Source organism: Sceloporus occidentalis, unplaced genomic scaffold (assembly GCF_023333645.1).
Source record: "Sceloporus occidentalis isolate IW3139 unplaced genomic scaffold, rSceOcc1.0.p SCAF_1, whole genome shotgun sequence".
Taxonomy (NCBI): domain Eukaryota; kingdom Metazoa; phylum Chordata; class Lepidosauria; order Squamata; family Phrynosomatidae; genus Sceloporus; species Sceloporus occidentalis.
In genome coordinates this window covers 13045816-13058950 of record NW_028316981.1, presented here as the reverse complement: position 1 = coordinate 13058950, position 13135 = coordinate 13045816, and the positions used below count along the sequence as shown (strand labels likewise).

The window sequence follows — 13135 nt, the reverse complement described above, 5'->3', positions numbered from 1 at the left end:
GGTGGATGGGCATGAGTTATGTGGAAATTTAGTCCCTGAAACTATACAGGAAAAGAAAGAATGAAATCATCTGGAACAAAGACCAAATCCTAGTGGCTGCAATATGGAATTTGCTGTTTGCCGCTTTGAGTCCGTATATTGAAAGAAAGCTGAGATATGTTAATAATAAAAATAATAATATAAAAGACAAGCTGGTTGGAATAGGTGAGAAGCTAACAGTGACAATGTTGGATCTACAGACCAAACTCAGAGAAGAAGAAAAATGAATAACTGGCAATAAATAGCTTGCTGAAAAGTGCCAAGGAATGAAACAAGAAGCCAAGCTGGGAAAGCTAAGGAGAAAGGGGAGTAAGCTGGATGTGAAGCATCAAAACCCATGTTGTGATTAGAACATGTACAAACAGCAACATTATTTTAGGGTTAGATCCAGCTAACTAGTGTTTGTGAGGATTGTGGAAGCAGGGGTGTCACTAGGGGTATGTAGGGAATGTGGAGCACACTGGGTGACACCTGGGGGGGGGGGGTGGCACTGTGGGAAGTGGTTGCTTTCTACATCTAGTGGCTTTGCTGACTGGGCAGTAAAGAGAGTCTCTATCCTCTTCTGTCCAACCATTAGCTCCGGCAGACCTGGAAAGGCTGCAGGGTAGCAGGAACAACACTGGCTGCTGAAAAGAGGAGTTTAAAAATGATCCACACTAGATGTCAAGATGTACCATTTATGCCATTGTATGGAGGTGCACTTTTTGTTGTTCTCTAATTGCCTCCTATTTAGTTATAAATCATAGCAGGGAGTTGGGTAAGGAAGAGACCCAGCCATCAGTGCAAAAAAAAAATTAAAAATCTCTTGGTCTCCACCATCTTATCAGAAAAAATAATATAGTAGTCCCTCCCCATTCGTTACGGGGTTAGGGGTGAAGGACCCTCATGAATATGGGAAAACCCCAAATAAAAAAACCTTATTCTTTTTACCTGACCTTAGAATATCCAGGTCCTCTGATGCAACTCTATGATCAGCATCTGCCAGAAGTTGACCATAGAATCATGCTGGAGGACCTACAAAGGCCTAGGGAAGCATTTTCTCTAGGGATGTCTAGGTGCTCCAGCACAACTCTATGGTCAACCTTTGGCAGAATTGGGCTGGAGGACCTAGAGATCCCCAGAGAGAACATATTAATCACAACCGCAAATAATCAAATCCACAAAAGTCAAGACCTGAAAATGTGGGGAGCCAGTCTGTATAGACTACCAAAAGGAGAAACTGAAGACATTTGCATAAATCTGCAGACTTACTATATTTATTGATTACCTTACTCATGTATATTTTTGAGTTTAAAAACTCACCATTCGATCAAGGTATTTTGTGGAAGCGTGTGTTTTTTGGGTAAAAGTATAATATATCCAGGGCAATTGACAGTGGTCTATATCAATGTTCATCAATTAAGGGAGGAGGGAGGGAAGAGGGAAGGTGACTCAATTTATATTTGTAAGGAATTCAAAAACTAAATCAAAACATTTTTAAAAATTAAACTTGGCAGTTCTAAAATGTGTGCTTTCAAAGTCAAAGGAAATATAAAGACCTTCACATGGAGATGCTTGCATGGTCATTGTTCCCCTTCCCAATTTCACAGGACCCCTGTGAAAGTGGAAGAACCACAAATAAAGTGGAAGAATGTTTTATTGAATCATTTATTGCTATGTATTTTATATGTATTATCCTACTAGAGAGGCAGGCTAGCTCCAACAGGCCTCCCTGGAAGAAGATTAACCATCCATTATGAAGCCAAGCCCTCCCTCCAGTCCACCTGCCTTGGTCCAGGCCTTGGAGGTAGAGAGGAACTGCTGGACCTCATCCCCTTCCCCTCCATCGCTCCCTTCTCCTTTTGTGTCATGTCTCTTTAGATTGTAAGCCTGAGGGCAGGGAACCATCCAATTAAAAGGATTGTATGTACAGTGCTGTGTAAATAAAGGTTAATAATAATAATAATAATAGAGAACCACCTGGAGGTCCAAAGTTTGGACCTCAAAACTCCATGGGCTTCTTCATCAGGCAAGATGTTACAAACCAAACAGGAGAAACAAAAACAACTGGAGATGTTAGTCAGATGCCTGAGTGTTGTTTCAGTCCTTAGTAAAGATGGTATACTGGGGAGGATATATTTTGTGCAGGCAGGCTCCTCCTCAGTATACCATCTTTACTAAGGACTGAAACAAGACGCAGGCATCTGACTAACATCTCCAATTGTTTTTTTTTTCCTTCTGTTTGGTTTGTAACATCTTGCCTGAGGAAGAAGCCCCTGGAGCTTTGAAAGCTTGCAACAAGTATATTGCTCATTTCGGTTGGCAATAAAGGTGTCACTGATGGTTTTTTGTTTGCATTTTGCTAAATGGCCAACACAGCTCTCCCTGCGTGTTTTCTGTATTGGACTAGATAGTTTATTAAGAAAAGGGGGAAATTGACACAATGTGAATCTAGGAACCAAGAACTTTTAATAACTGATGGAAAAGAAGTAGTGAATGAGTGAAGAAGGTATAAGAAAGTGAGAGAAGGTTAGAGTAAGTGTAATGATGTGACTGAGGAGGGAACGAAATTGGATAAGATAGAATAAGAAGGGAAAGGGAGAAGAAGGCTAAGGATAGGAAGGTGTAAGAAGGATAGAAAAGATGGTACGAAGTAGAAGGATACAAAGAGGGAAGAATAGTTGGAAGGCCATCATTACCAAGTGCATTAAAAGGATAATGCAAGGTTGTGAAATATTATATATAGATAATACATTTGAAAGCTTGTGTGTAAGTTTGTAATTGCATATTTAGATACTGTATGTTATGTTTTTAAAGATTTTGTGCGGCATTTTAAAATGTTCAATAAAAATTATTTTTAAAAAATGACTGATGGTGAAGAATAAAATCAGATACAATGTACATTATGTACATTATTAGATTGTGTATTATTACATCTAAGAGAATATGTAATCTATTGTATCACATGCCAGCAGGAAAGCAGTATGGAATGTAATAGGAATTTGTAAGACAAAGGACAAATATTTCTAGAACAAGAAATAATAATAATAATAATAATAATAATAATAATTCCATAGCATAGAGCCCTGGCAGTTAAAGTGGAATCAAACTGGATTATTTTTTCAGTGCAGATGCAGCATCTCTCCTGCTCTGAAACTCAAGGAGTTAAATGCACAGAGTCTCTCACTCCTAGAGAAGAAGCACCAGACCAGAGGAACCCATCATGGCGGAAAACCCTCCCTGTGAGGTCACTTTCCTGCCCCACCCTCCCCTTCTCTTCCTATGGGGATTGGGGAAGCCTCCTTTGCTTACATTGCACTGGATCTCCCCCTGGTCCTCCTCCAACAACCATTGCAATTGCAACTGGGCTGCAAAATTGCAAAGGAACAAGGTCACAAGGGAGGTGAGTCAAGAGGAGCAGGGGATGTGAGGCAAGGTGAACTGATGGGATCAAGAATCCAAAGGAAGCCTTGGAGGCTGCATCCACACTGCAGAAATAACCCGGTTTGACACCACTTGAACTGCCATCGCTCCATCCTGTGGAAGCCTGGGGTTTGTGGTTTGCTGTAAGCCCCAGAGCTCTCTGGCAAGGAAGGCTCAATGTCTCCCAAAACTACAGATCCCCAGGGCTTCCCTAGCATTGAGCCACTTGGCAGTTCAAGTGGTCCCAAACTGGATTATTGCTGCAGTGTGGATGCAGTCTCAGCTGAAAATAATAATAGAAACAACCAAAGCGGCTTACTTATTAAAATTCTCTACAATATACAATACATTATATATATATATATAGTATCCCCAGTCCCCCCCCCCAAAAAAAAAGAATTAAATATTTTACAATTAAAATAATCTGTTACGGTCTGGTCCTTGTGAATGATTATGTAGGAATAATGCAAAAACAACAACAAATGTGTTCAACTCCTAAATTGCACTGTGTTTACTACAATGATACTACTACTACTACTATTATTATATTTATTTATTTACATCCCACCTTTCTCCCAGAGCTGGGATTCCAGGCAGCTTACAACATTAAAAAACATTGTACAGTTAAAAACCTACTGCATTAAAATAGAATAAAATTACTACCATAGTTAAAACAAATTTCCATACTAAAATCAAGGACTTTCAAAGAGTAACATGCTTAAAAATACATTGAAACCATATAGCAACACCCCATTGCACGCCGTAAAAACTTTCTGCCTTAAAAGCCTGCCTAAACAAGTTACAATTTAGGATACAATTTCAACATCTGGTGGAATCGTGAAGCTGTAGAAACCAGCTACAGTAAATGAAAATGATCATACAGCAAAAATACTGAAAAGTAGAAATATAAAAGTTAGTTTAAATAGACTTGTATCTGAATCGCGGGCATTACCTTATTAATTTCTGATGACTCCTTGATGATTATTTAAACTGTTAGAGATGAGATACCTTACGTTAGAGAGTCTGGTCCAGTGGTTTGAGCACTGGATTATCACTCAGGAGACCAGGGTTTGAATCCCGCCTCAGCCATGGAAACCCATTGGGTGACCTTGTGCAAGTCACACTCTCAGCTTCAGAGCAAGGCAATGGCAACCCCCAATTCCACAGCATAGCAATTGGTTTCATGGCTGATCTAGGAATTGAACCCTGGTCTCCAAAGTTGTCGTCCAACACTCCAATCACTATGCCACCTCTTGTTGTTACCCATTCCTTTTCTTTTGTTTCCCCTGGGTCAAATAATTTATGGAAGCCCTTTGAGGCAGGGACCTGTGATCTTGTGCGACCTCGACCATTAGGCATGCCAATGGCACGACAATTAATAATGATGTGGCCTGTGCCAGTGATGATGTGGAGGGGAAGTGGTTTAAATCTACTTGATCTCCTTCTGTGAATGACCTGCTTGCTCCTCTACTTCCAGCTGTCTTCATCAGGGGCATCATTAGGGGTTTGTCAGGGTGGGGACCAAACTAGATGACACTCTATGGGGGTGACACTAATGCGGCTATGCAGTGATGGTGAACCTTTTCGAGGCCGAGTGCCCAAACTGCAACCCAAAACCCACTTACTTATTGCAAAGTCCCATGTCCCTCTGGCTTTCTAGTAACAAACTCTGGCAAACTCTGTGCTGGCACATGTGCCCACAGAGAGAGCTCTGAGTGCCACCTCTGGCACACGTGCCATAGGTTCACCATCACTGGGCTATGGTGTTCACCTGCATCCGTCTAGGATAGTTTAAGTTTCCTAAGGCTTCAGCCTTTGTAAAGGAAATAAAAATATTTAAGTATCAAAAATGTCAAAGCCAAGCCTGTTGGGGTCTAGTTTGAAAACAGCAGAGTAGCAGAAGTGTGGTCTTGTCTAACTATGGAGTTTATCCCATGGCTTACTAAATCAATTTACCTCTATCCTGCTTAAAGCTCAATTCAGGTGGCATCCTGATGTTACCAGAAAGTTTTTGCTGCCAAATTTGCCATCCTAATACAGCGCAGGTACATTCCCTGCTTCCAGGAGCGCTCTGGTGGCCATTTTCTTAAACCGGAAAACTCCCGGATCTGAAAAAAGCTGCACTTCTGGAAGTGGGAATACACCCGGGATGTATTTGGGTGGCATATTCGGTGGCAAAAACTTTCTGATAATATTAGGATGTCGCCTGAATTAAGCTTTAAACCGAAAGAGATAAATTGATTTAGTAAGCCATGGGTTAAGCTCCTATGCTTCTCTAAGAACTGACTGACTCCAAAAACAACACAAGTTGCTTGAAGTTCAAACAAATGTTTACTAATGGCTTTAATCTATTTTTACATAGAAGCTATATCTTAATCTAGCTAGTCAATAGTTCAGGTAAAAAGAAATATTTATTTCACCATCTTTCCAAAGAAAGTTGAGAGAGAAGGAAGATGGTGGGTCCAACAGTTCAGTTGAAAATTTTGAGAGAGAATGTCATTCCCGAATGAGGAGTGACTTAAGTCACATGGCTAGTTTGAATGACAAAGAAAGAGAGGAGAGTTTGCATGCAGGAAATCCCTATCTACCTAAAGGGATGGGAAAGAGAATGCAAAAATCTTCCAACAGTCCCTTTCAAACACTGAGCTAAGTAGAAGAGAAGAGGTGAGCGGGGTGAGGCTCCATAGGAGGAGAAAAGAGAGACCCCAGGTTTAATTTTTTAAATTTTTATTTTAAAATCTTATTTAAAAACATCACACCTTACCAAATTTTCACTGTAATCGCATGAAACTAAGTACAGTGGACCCTTCACATTCGCTGGGGTTAGGGACACAGAACCTCCATGAAAGTCGAAAAACGGCAAATAAAAAACCACTATTCCTTTTACCTGAGGAAACATCTCTAGGACTCTCTCTGTCCTCTGGGGCAATTCTGTGGTCAAGATCTGCCAGAACCTGACTATGAAACTGCGCTGGAGGACCTACACATGCCTAGATAAGTGTTCTCTCTAGGAATCTCTAGGTCCTCTAGTGTGACTTTTGGCAGAAGTTGACAACAGAGTCAGGCTGGAGGACCTCAAGATTCCTAGAGAGAACCTATTAAACAAATCCATGAATAATCAAATCCACAAAAATCAAAGCCACAACTGTGTAGGGCCAATTCTAAATGTTAATATACTTAGGCAAGAGGGATGTTGGGGAAGGGAGAAGTACATTTTTGACTTTCCCCTGTTATTTAATAAATGGTTTGAATTGTATTTTTGGTTCAGAAGCTGTTACCCAGGACGATGGAGGAGCGGGTTTCATCAGGACACAAATCAGAAGAGAGATTGGCAATGGGTGGAAAAGACATTCACATTGTCCAAGTTGAAACCATTGGGGAGTTTCTTACCAGGGTTACTCCACCTCGGATTAAGGAGGAACCAGAAGAGGGGTTACACTATTTCCAGGAAGCCGAGGGGCAGAAGATCCTGAAGATGAGGACAATGTCACCCCACCATCCACCCCCAGTGGAGCAGACTATGGGACAATTTCAGGGTGTTGCTGATGCCAACTGGCAGTCTCCGGGAGGAAAACCTGTGGGTCTTGGTGGTCAAGAAGCCCCCAAGGGTTATGAGGGTCTGGATTCATCAGTGGAAGTGAAGGGAGAGCTTCTGAACGAGGAGGCACTCAACATAGAGATGCGTTGCCAGCGGTTTAGGCAGTTCTCCTACCGGGAGGGTGAAGGACCTCGAAAGGCCTTCTGCCAACTCTGGGAACTTTGCCACCAATGGTTGAATCCGGAGAAGCACACCAAGGAGCAGATCCTGGAGCTGGTGATCCTGGAGCAGTTCCTCATGATCCTGCCCCTGGAGATGCAATGCTGGGTCAGAGAACAGGGGGCCGAGAGTGGCAGCCAGGCGGTGGCTCTTGCTGAGGATTTCCTTTGGAGGCCCCAAGGAGCGGAGAAAGTGGGACAGAAGGTCAGAGCCGTTCCTTTTCATCCAGGGCTTTTACATTTTTTTACAGTGGACTCTTGGTATCTGTTGGGCTTTGCTTTCAGGACCCCCCATGGATACCAAAATCCATGACTGTTCAAGTTCCATTAAATACAGTGGCATAGAAAAATGTTGTCCCTCATATAAAATAGCAAAATCTAGGTTTGCATTTTGGAATTTATATATTTCTTGAATATTTCCAAGCTGTGGATGCTCCAATCTTGTATAAAGAATCTGTGGATACAGAGGGCCAATTGTATTTTATTTATTATAATATTTCTAGCCTGTTCTCTATTAAAAAAAAAGTCTCGGGAGAATTTAACAGCTTTGCACAGATTGGTTTATCTATTGGATATGAGAGAGGTCAAATAAGTACATGTGTAATCAGTACAGCTATATTTGCAGGGAAAAGATATATGAACTTATAAATAAATAAAAATGTTAGGGCAGTGTACAGGTACAGTGGGCCCTTGGTATCCACTGGAGTTGGGTTTCAGGACCACCACAACTCCATTGATATCAAAATCTGTGGATGCTCAAGTCCATTACAGTCGGTCCTTGGCAACAGCAAGCTAGCCATTTGTGGAATAGAGCATCTGCAGATGGCCCATTTCCCATTGTTGGAGATAGCAGCGGGTGCTCACAACTGCATGTCACACATCCATTTATAATAATGGAACTTGAGGTCCCGTTATTTCTGGTATTCACGTGATTTTTTCAAAGAAACTCCCCACAGATATGAAGGGCTGACTGTATATACAATGGCATAATAAAATGGGGTCCCTTATATAAAATGGCAAAGTGAAGGTTTGCTTTGTGAACAGTTGAATTCATGAAGGAAGAATCCATCAATACAGAGGACCGACTGTAAAGTCAAAACAGATTAAAATTTAAATAAAAATAATGTAAATAGACTGAAAATATGTTAAACCCATTTAAAAGTTAAGAAAGGTTTAAAATGCTAAATGAGTTTATCAAAACCTATGCATATCTTTTGGAGTCCATCAGTGAGGCCTAAAGGCTTCCAAATTCAAAGGCATAGTGTGTTAGTCTGAAAAATACTTATATAAAGGGATCTTGTAGCACTTTTGAGACTTAGATCTTGGAAAGTTCATGTTTCCAGCTTCTTTCTTTCATGCGGCCTGCTGGGCACACCTTGCCCCTAGTTTAGTGGAAGAAACATGGCTTGTTCCTGTTAGAGTTTGTGTAGTGTTCGTGTATGAGCACATGTACACACACACACACACACATTTTTTTTTATGTCTGACATGCTGTTCCCATTTCTGATTCAGACCCTGGTGGATCTGGATGGCTTGCCTGCTGATTCTCCCAAGTCGGAGCTGGATCTGTCAGACATTGTGAAGATCGAGCTTCCCATGGATGGTGATGGTGAGGAGGCCCAAAATGTTAGGGTAAAATCATGGACTGAGTCCTTTGTTGGGAGGCCTCTGGAATCAAATATGGCAGAGGCTCTGTTGGCTGAGATTCAGATGCAGCGTGGAACTTATTCATCCCATCCCCAAATCTGCAAGAGAGGAGGAAATTTTGCCATCTCTCATTTTGCTTGTGGATCATTTATCGAGTCCTCCAGTTGGTCTGAGAGAGCCAGTGTGATGCCAGTGAGAGCCAGTGTGATTTTCCCCTCTATGCACCAGGGACCTGCAGCATATTTGTATCCATTGGCTACAGTTGTCTCTTTCTTTCCTAGAAATGTGCCAGGGACTGGAAGCTGATGCTGCCAGTCCTTGGACCACCTCTTTGAGTAGCATTGGCTTTTAAAGAACTTTCCCTGTTTGGCCCACAGGTTTCTTCTATATAGTGTTTGGAGATAAAAAGAGAAGAAGCTTGTGTGCTAAACTGCGAAAGATCTGTAAAAGCCAATGCTTCTCAATGGTAGTCCAAAGACTGATACCAAGAGGGTGACTTACCCATGGTCACCCAATCAGATTCCATGGCTGAGTGGAGATTCGAACCCTGATCTCCCAGAGTCCTAGCCCAAACATTCATAGAGTCATAGAGGGGACTTAGAAGGTCTTTTAGTCTCCCTCTTGCTCATTGGAATAATTCTGAAATTATAGCATCCCTAGTACTGTTTGTTCTAATTTGTAACTGCTTCCCTGTGAGTTTCAGGACAGATGAAAAAATACCTCTTCCTACAGTGAGGAGGAGGAAAAGGAGGAGGAGGAGGCTGCATTGAAGCAGGAAATAACAACAGACCAACAAATATGCATACATACATCAGTTTAAAAGAACAAACAAGACACATACATCTTAAAATATCTATGTTTAAAATTCAATATTTTAAATTTACAGTTTTAAAAATCATCTGCCATGATAAATTCATAGAGGTTTTGGTTATCAGTTGATCCTTGTCAGAATAACTGTGTGTCATCTTCTATATCAGAGGCCCTTTGGTTCTGAATGTGAAATGAAGGCTGGCATTGCTCTCTTCTCCTGCTGTCCCAGAGACACCAGGAAAACAGAAGGCCTAAATAGGCTTGTTGCTTGAGGGCTTCTCTACATTAACTGTCTACCCTGAATTCCTCCTGGGCTGTTTGCATGGTGTTTACACCATGCAACTCCCAAACTCCAAATTGGGTCTGGACTGTTTACACAACATCAGAACCTGATTTGGGGTTTTGACCCCTTGTGCTGCATTTACAAAAACCTTACTTTTTGCTCCAGAAAAAAGAAGGAGCCTTGGTGACACAGTGGTGAAATGCCAGTACTCCAGCACAAAGTTGTGAGTTTGATCCCAGGACTCCAAGGTTTACTCAGCCTTCCATCCTTTTGTAGGTCAGTAAAATGAGTACCCAGCTTGTTGAGGGTGGCTTACAGATTGTAAACTGCTTAGAGAGTGCTGAGTTCACTATTAAGCAGTATGGAAATGGAAATGCTATTGCTATTGCTAGAAAAACCAGAGGAAAATGCAGTGATGACAGGGGGCTGCCCATCCCTCAGTGTCCCTGCCAAGTTGCTCTGTGGACATGAATTGTTCTGGGTTTCTCTGAGGTCAGAATGAGGCTAGGTATTTCATTTTGACCTCAGACTGACTTGCAGAGGTAGTGCTGGCCAGCACACAGGGACCACAGCCGCCCATCGTCTTCAGCAGATAAGGCAGGTTGAATTCTAGCAGAATGCAGGGGCCAGAATATTCTGGGCAACCTGGAGTATTCTGGCAAGTGTAGATCAGCCCTGAGCCAGCATGGCTCTTCTTACATTGAGATGAAGGTTTGGGGTCAGGGACGTAGCCAAGGGGGGGTTCTTGGGGTCCGGACCCCCCCCTTCCATTAGAAAAATGAATGGTGCGTGCTGCTGCGCCGCCGCACCCAAGCCCCATTATAATGGTGGCACTTAGTCTGGACCCCCCCCCACCTTCCTAAAATCCTGGCTACGTCCCTGTTGGGGTAGAATTCAAGTCACTGTGTTTTGCTTCTTGTTCCAGGATACCACGTCCAGCCCCACTATATCCTTGGGGAAGCAGCTAATTTGCAAGAGGAGATGTACAGCAACGTGAGGAAAAAATCTGGTTTTGAGCCTCTGCCTAAGAACCAGAAAATGCAGCTGAAGGAAAAGCCTCACAAATGCCAGTATTGCGGGAAGGTGTCTGACTGCCGGGCTCACCTGATTATCCACGAGAGAACCCACACCGGCGAAAAGCCCCATAAGTGCTCAGCCTGTGGGAAAAGTTTCACCCGGAAAGAGTCTCTCATCATCCATGAGAGGTTTCATACTGGGGAGAAGCCATACAAGTGTTCAGCGTGTGGCAAAACCTTCAGTGACAAAATTGGCCGCCTCATCCACGAGAGGACCCACACCGGAGAGAAACCATACAAGTGCTCTGAGTGTGGGAAAAGCTTTGGTACACGTTGTAACCTCCTGAGGCACCGGAGAGTGCACACAGGAGAGAAACCATACCGATGCACGGATTGTGGGCAGAGCTTCAGGTACAGGCCACAACTGGTGATACATGAGGGAACTCATAAGGGAGAGAAGCCATATAAGTGTGCAGAGTGTGGGGAGAGCTTTAGCCAGACCCGCCATCTAGTTATACACAAATGGACCCACACTGGGGAAAGACCCCACAAATGTGCCGTCTGTGGCAAAAGCTTCAATCAGAAATCAGACCTTATTACTCACACGAGAACCCACACAGGGGAGAAACCATACGTCTGCTCTGAGTGTGGGAAGAGTTTCATTTCCAGCTGCCAGCTTCGAAAGCATGAGAGAATCCACACTGGCGAGAAGCCGTATCGTTGTTTGGAGTGCGGCAAATGTTTTACGTACAGCTCTCATCTGACTACTCACAAACGAACGCACACGGGTGAGAAACCATATCAGTGTCCAGACTGTGGCAAGTGTTTCATCTCGAGCTCCCATTTTACAGCACACAAACGGACGCACACAGGCGAGAAGCCGTACAAATGTTCGTACTGTGGGAACAGCTTCATTCAGAGATCGCAGCTTGCCAAGCATGAGAGGTCACACACAGGGGAGAAGCCCTATATATGTTCCGAGTGCGGACAAAGCTTCCGATGGAGCCAAGGGCTCAAAAAACACATGCGGACGCACACTGGAGAGAAGCCGTACAAGTGTTCAGAGTGCGAGAAAACATTTTCTAGCTCTTCAAATCTTTCTAGACACCAGAAGATCCACACAAGGGAGAAACCATGAAGGCGCTTAGAAGAGGGATGAGAACTGTGTAGCTCTCTAGATGTTCCTGGACTGCAGTTCCCTGCAGCCTTTGCTAGCATAAGTGATAGTAAGGAATGCTGGCAGGTGTAATCCAACAACATCTGGAGGGCCACATAATTCCCAGCTGAACAGAAGAAAAACTGCAGTGAAAAGCCTTTAAATGCCTTGGTCAGCCTTCTGCGACCTGATATCCTTCAGATTCGATGGACTACAGCTCCTGTATGTCAAAGTTTGTTGCGTATGATGGGGGTTGTGATCCAGCATATCCAGAGGACACCAAGTAGGGGAAAGGTGTCCTAGACAATGGTAGACTATAGCATTCAGACTGAACTGAAACTGTTCATACATGGGGGTGTTTGTATCTGTATAAAATTGTAAACAATGAAATTGTGTGTTGCTGAAAATTTAACCTGTAAATTAGTGAGGAACCTTCAACTCGCCACATGTTTTGGAGTGCAGCTCCCGCAATCCCTTACTATTGCCATACCATATTGTCAGTGGGGATGTTGGGAGCTGTAGGCCAAAACATCTGGATGACTGATGGTGCTCCACACCTGCTGTAAATAGAATTTATTATAAATAGAACTGTATTGCAATCCCTCCTGCCAGTCACCAGATAATCTACTGTTATTGTTGAATGTGGATTCACAGGATACTGGAAATCACAGGAACTGGACACTGAACAAGTTCACTCCAGTGAACCCCAGGAGAGTAGATGTGGCAAGAAGAACCCTGTGACTTCTACCGCTGGTCAAAGGAACAGTGGGGATTTGCATGCTATGCCTCCAGGAAGAAAATCACAGCAAAGGGAAAACCAGTCCAGTCTCACTCACTGGCCAGAGAAAAAGTAGTGGCTGATGGGAACTTGCATCTCCCCTCCCTACCAGAAAAACAACAAGAGAAAGCAAGTTGCAATGAAACTAAAGAGCAGAAGGGAAGCATGCTCTGGCCATCCTCTCACTTCATCCGGTAGAATAAGGGAGTTTTTCTATTATTTTCCTATTTTAAGTCAAACCGTGGCCC

General features: G+C 43.1%; 1 protein-coding gene across 1 annotated transcript; it reads left to right on the top strand.

The window, feature by feature from the left end:
* The first annotated feature begins 3380 nt into the window (after positions 1-3380).
* Positions 3381-13135, top strand: LOC149320819 (uncharacterized). The gene is made up of 4 exons (XM_089504443.1): positions 3381-3421; positions 6710-7402; positions 8710-8806; positions 10863-13135. The coding sequence occupies exons 2-4, from the start codon at positions 6728-6730 to the stop codon at positions 12089-12091; spliced, it is 2001 nt and encodes a 666-aa protein (XP_089360569.1). The 5' UTR covers positions 3381-3421; positions 6710-6727; the 3' UTR covers positions 12092-13135.

Bases quoted from the DNA above. Each gene is read 5' to 3' on its own strand.
- LOC149320819 (XM_089504443.1), top strand. From the start codon at position 6,728: ATGGAGGAGCGGGTTTCATCAGGACACAAATCAGAAGAGAGATTGGCA. The intron at 7,403-8,709 runs GTCAGAGCCGTT...TTTCTGATTCAG, and splicing joins CGGAGAAAGTGGGACAGAAG to ACCCTGGTGGATCTGGATGG. The intron at 8,807-10,862 runs GTGAGGAGGCCC...TTCTTGTTCCAG, and splicing joins GCTTCCCATGGATGGTGATG to GATACCACGTCCAGCCCCAC.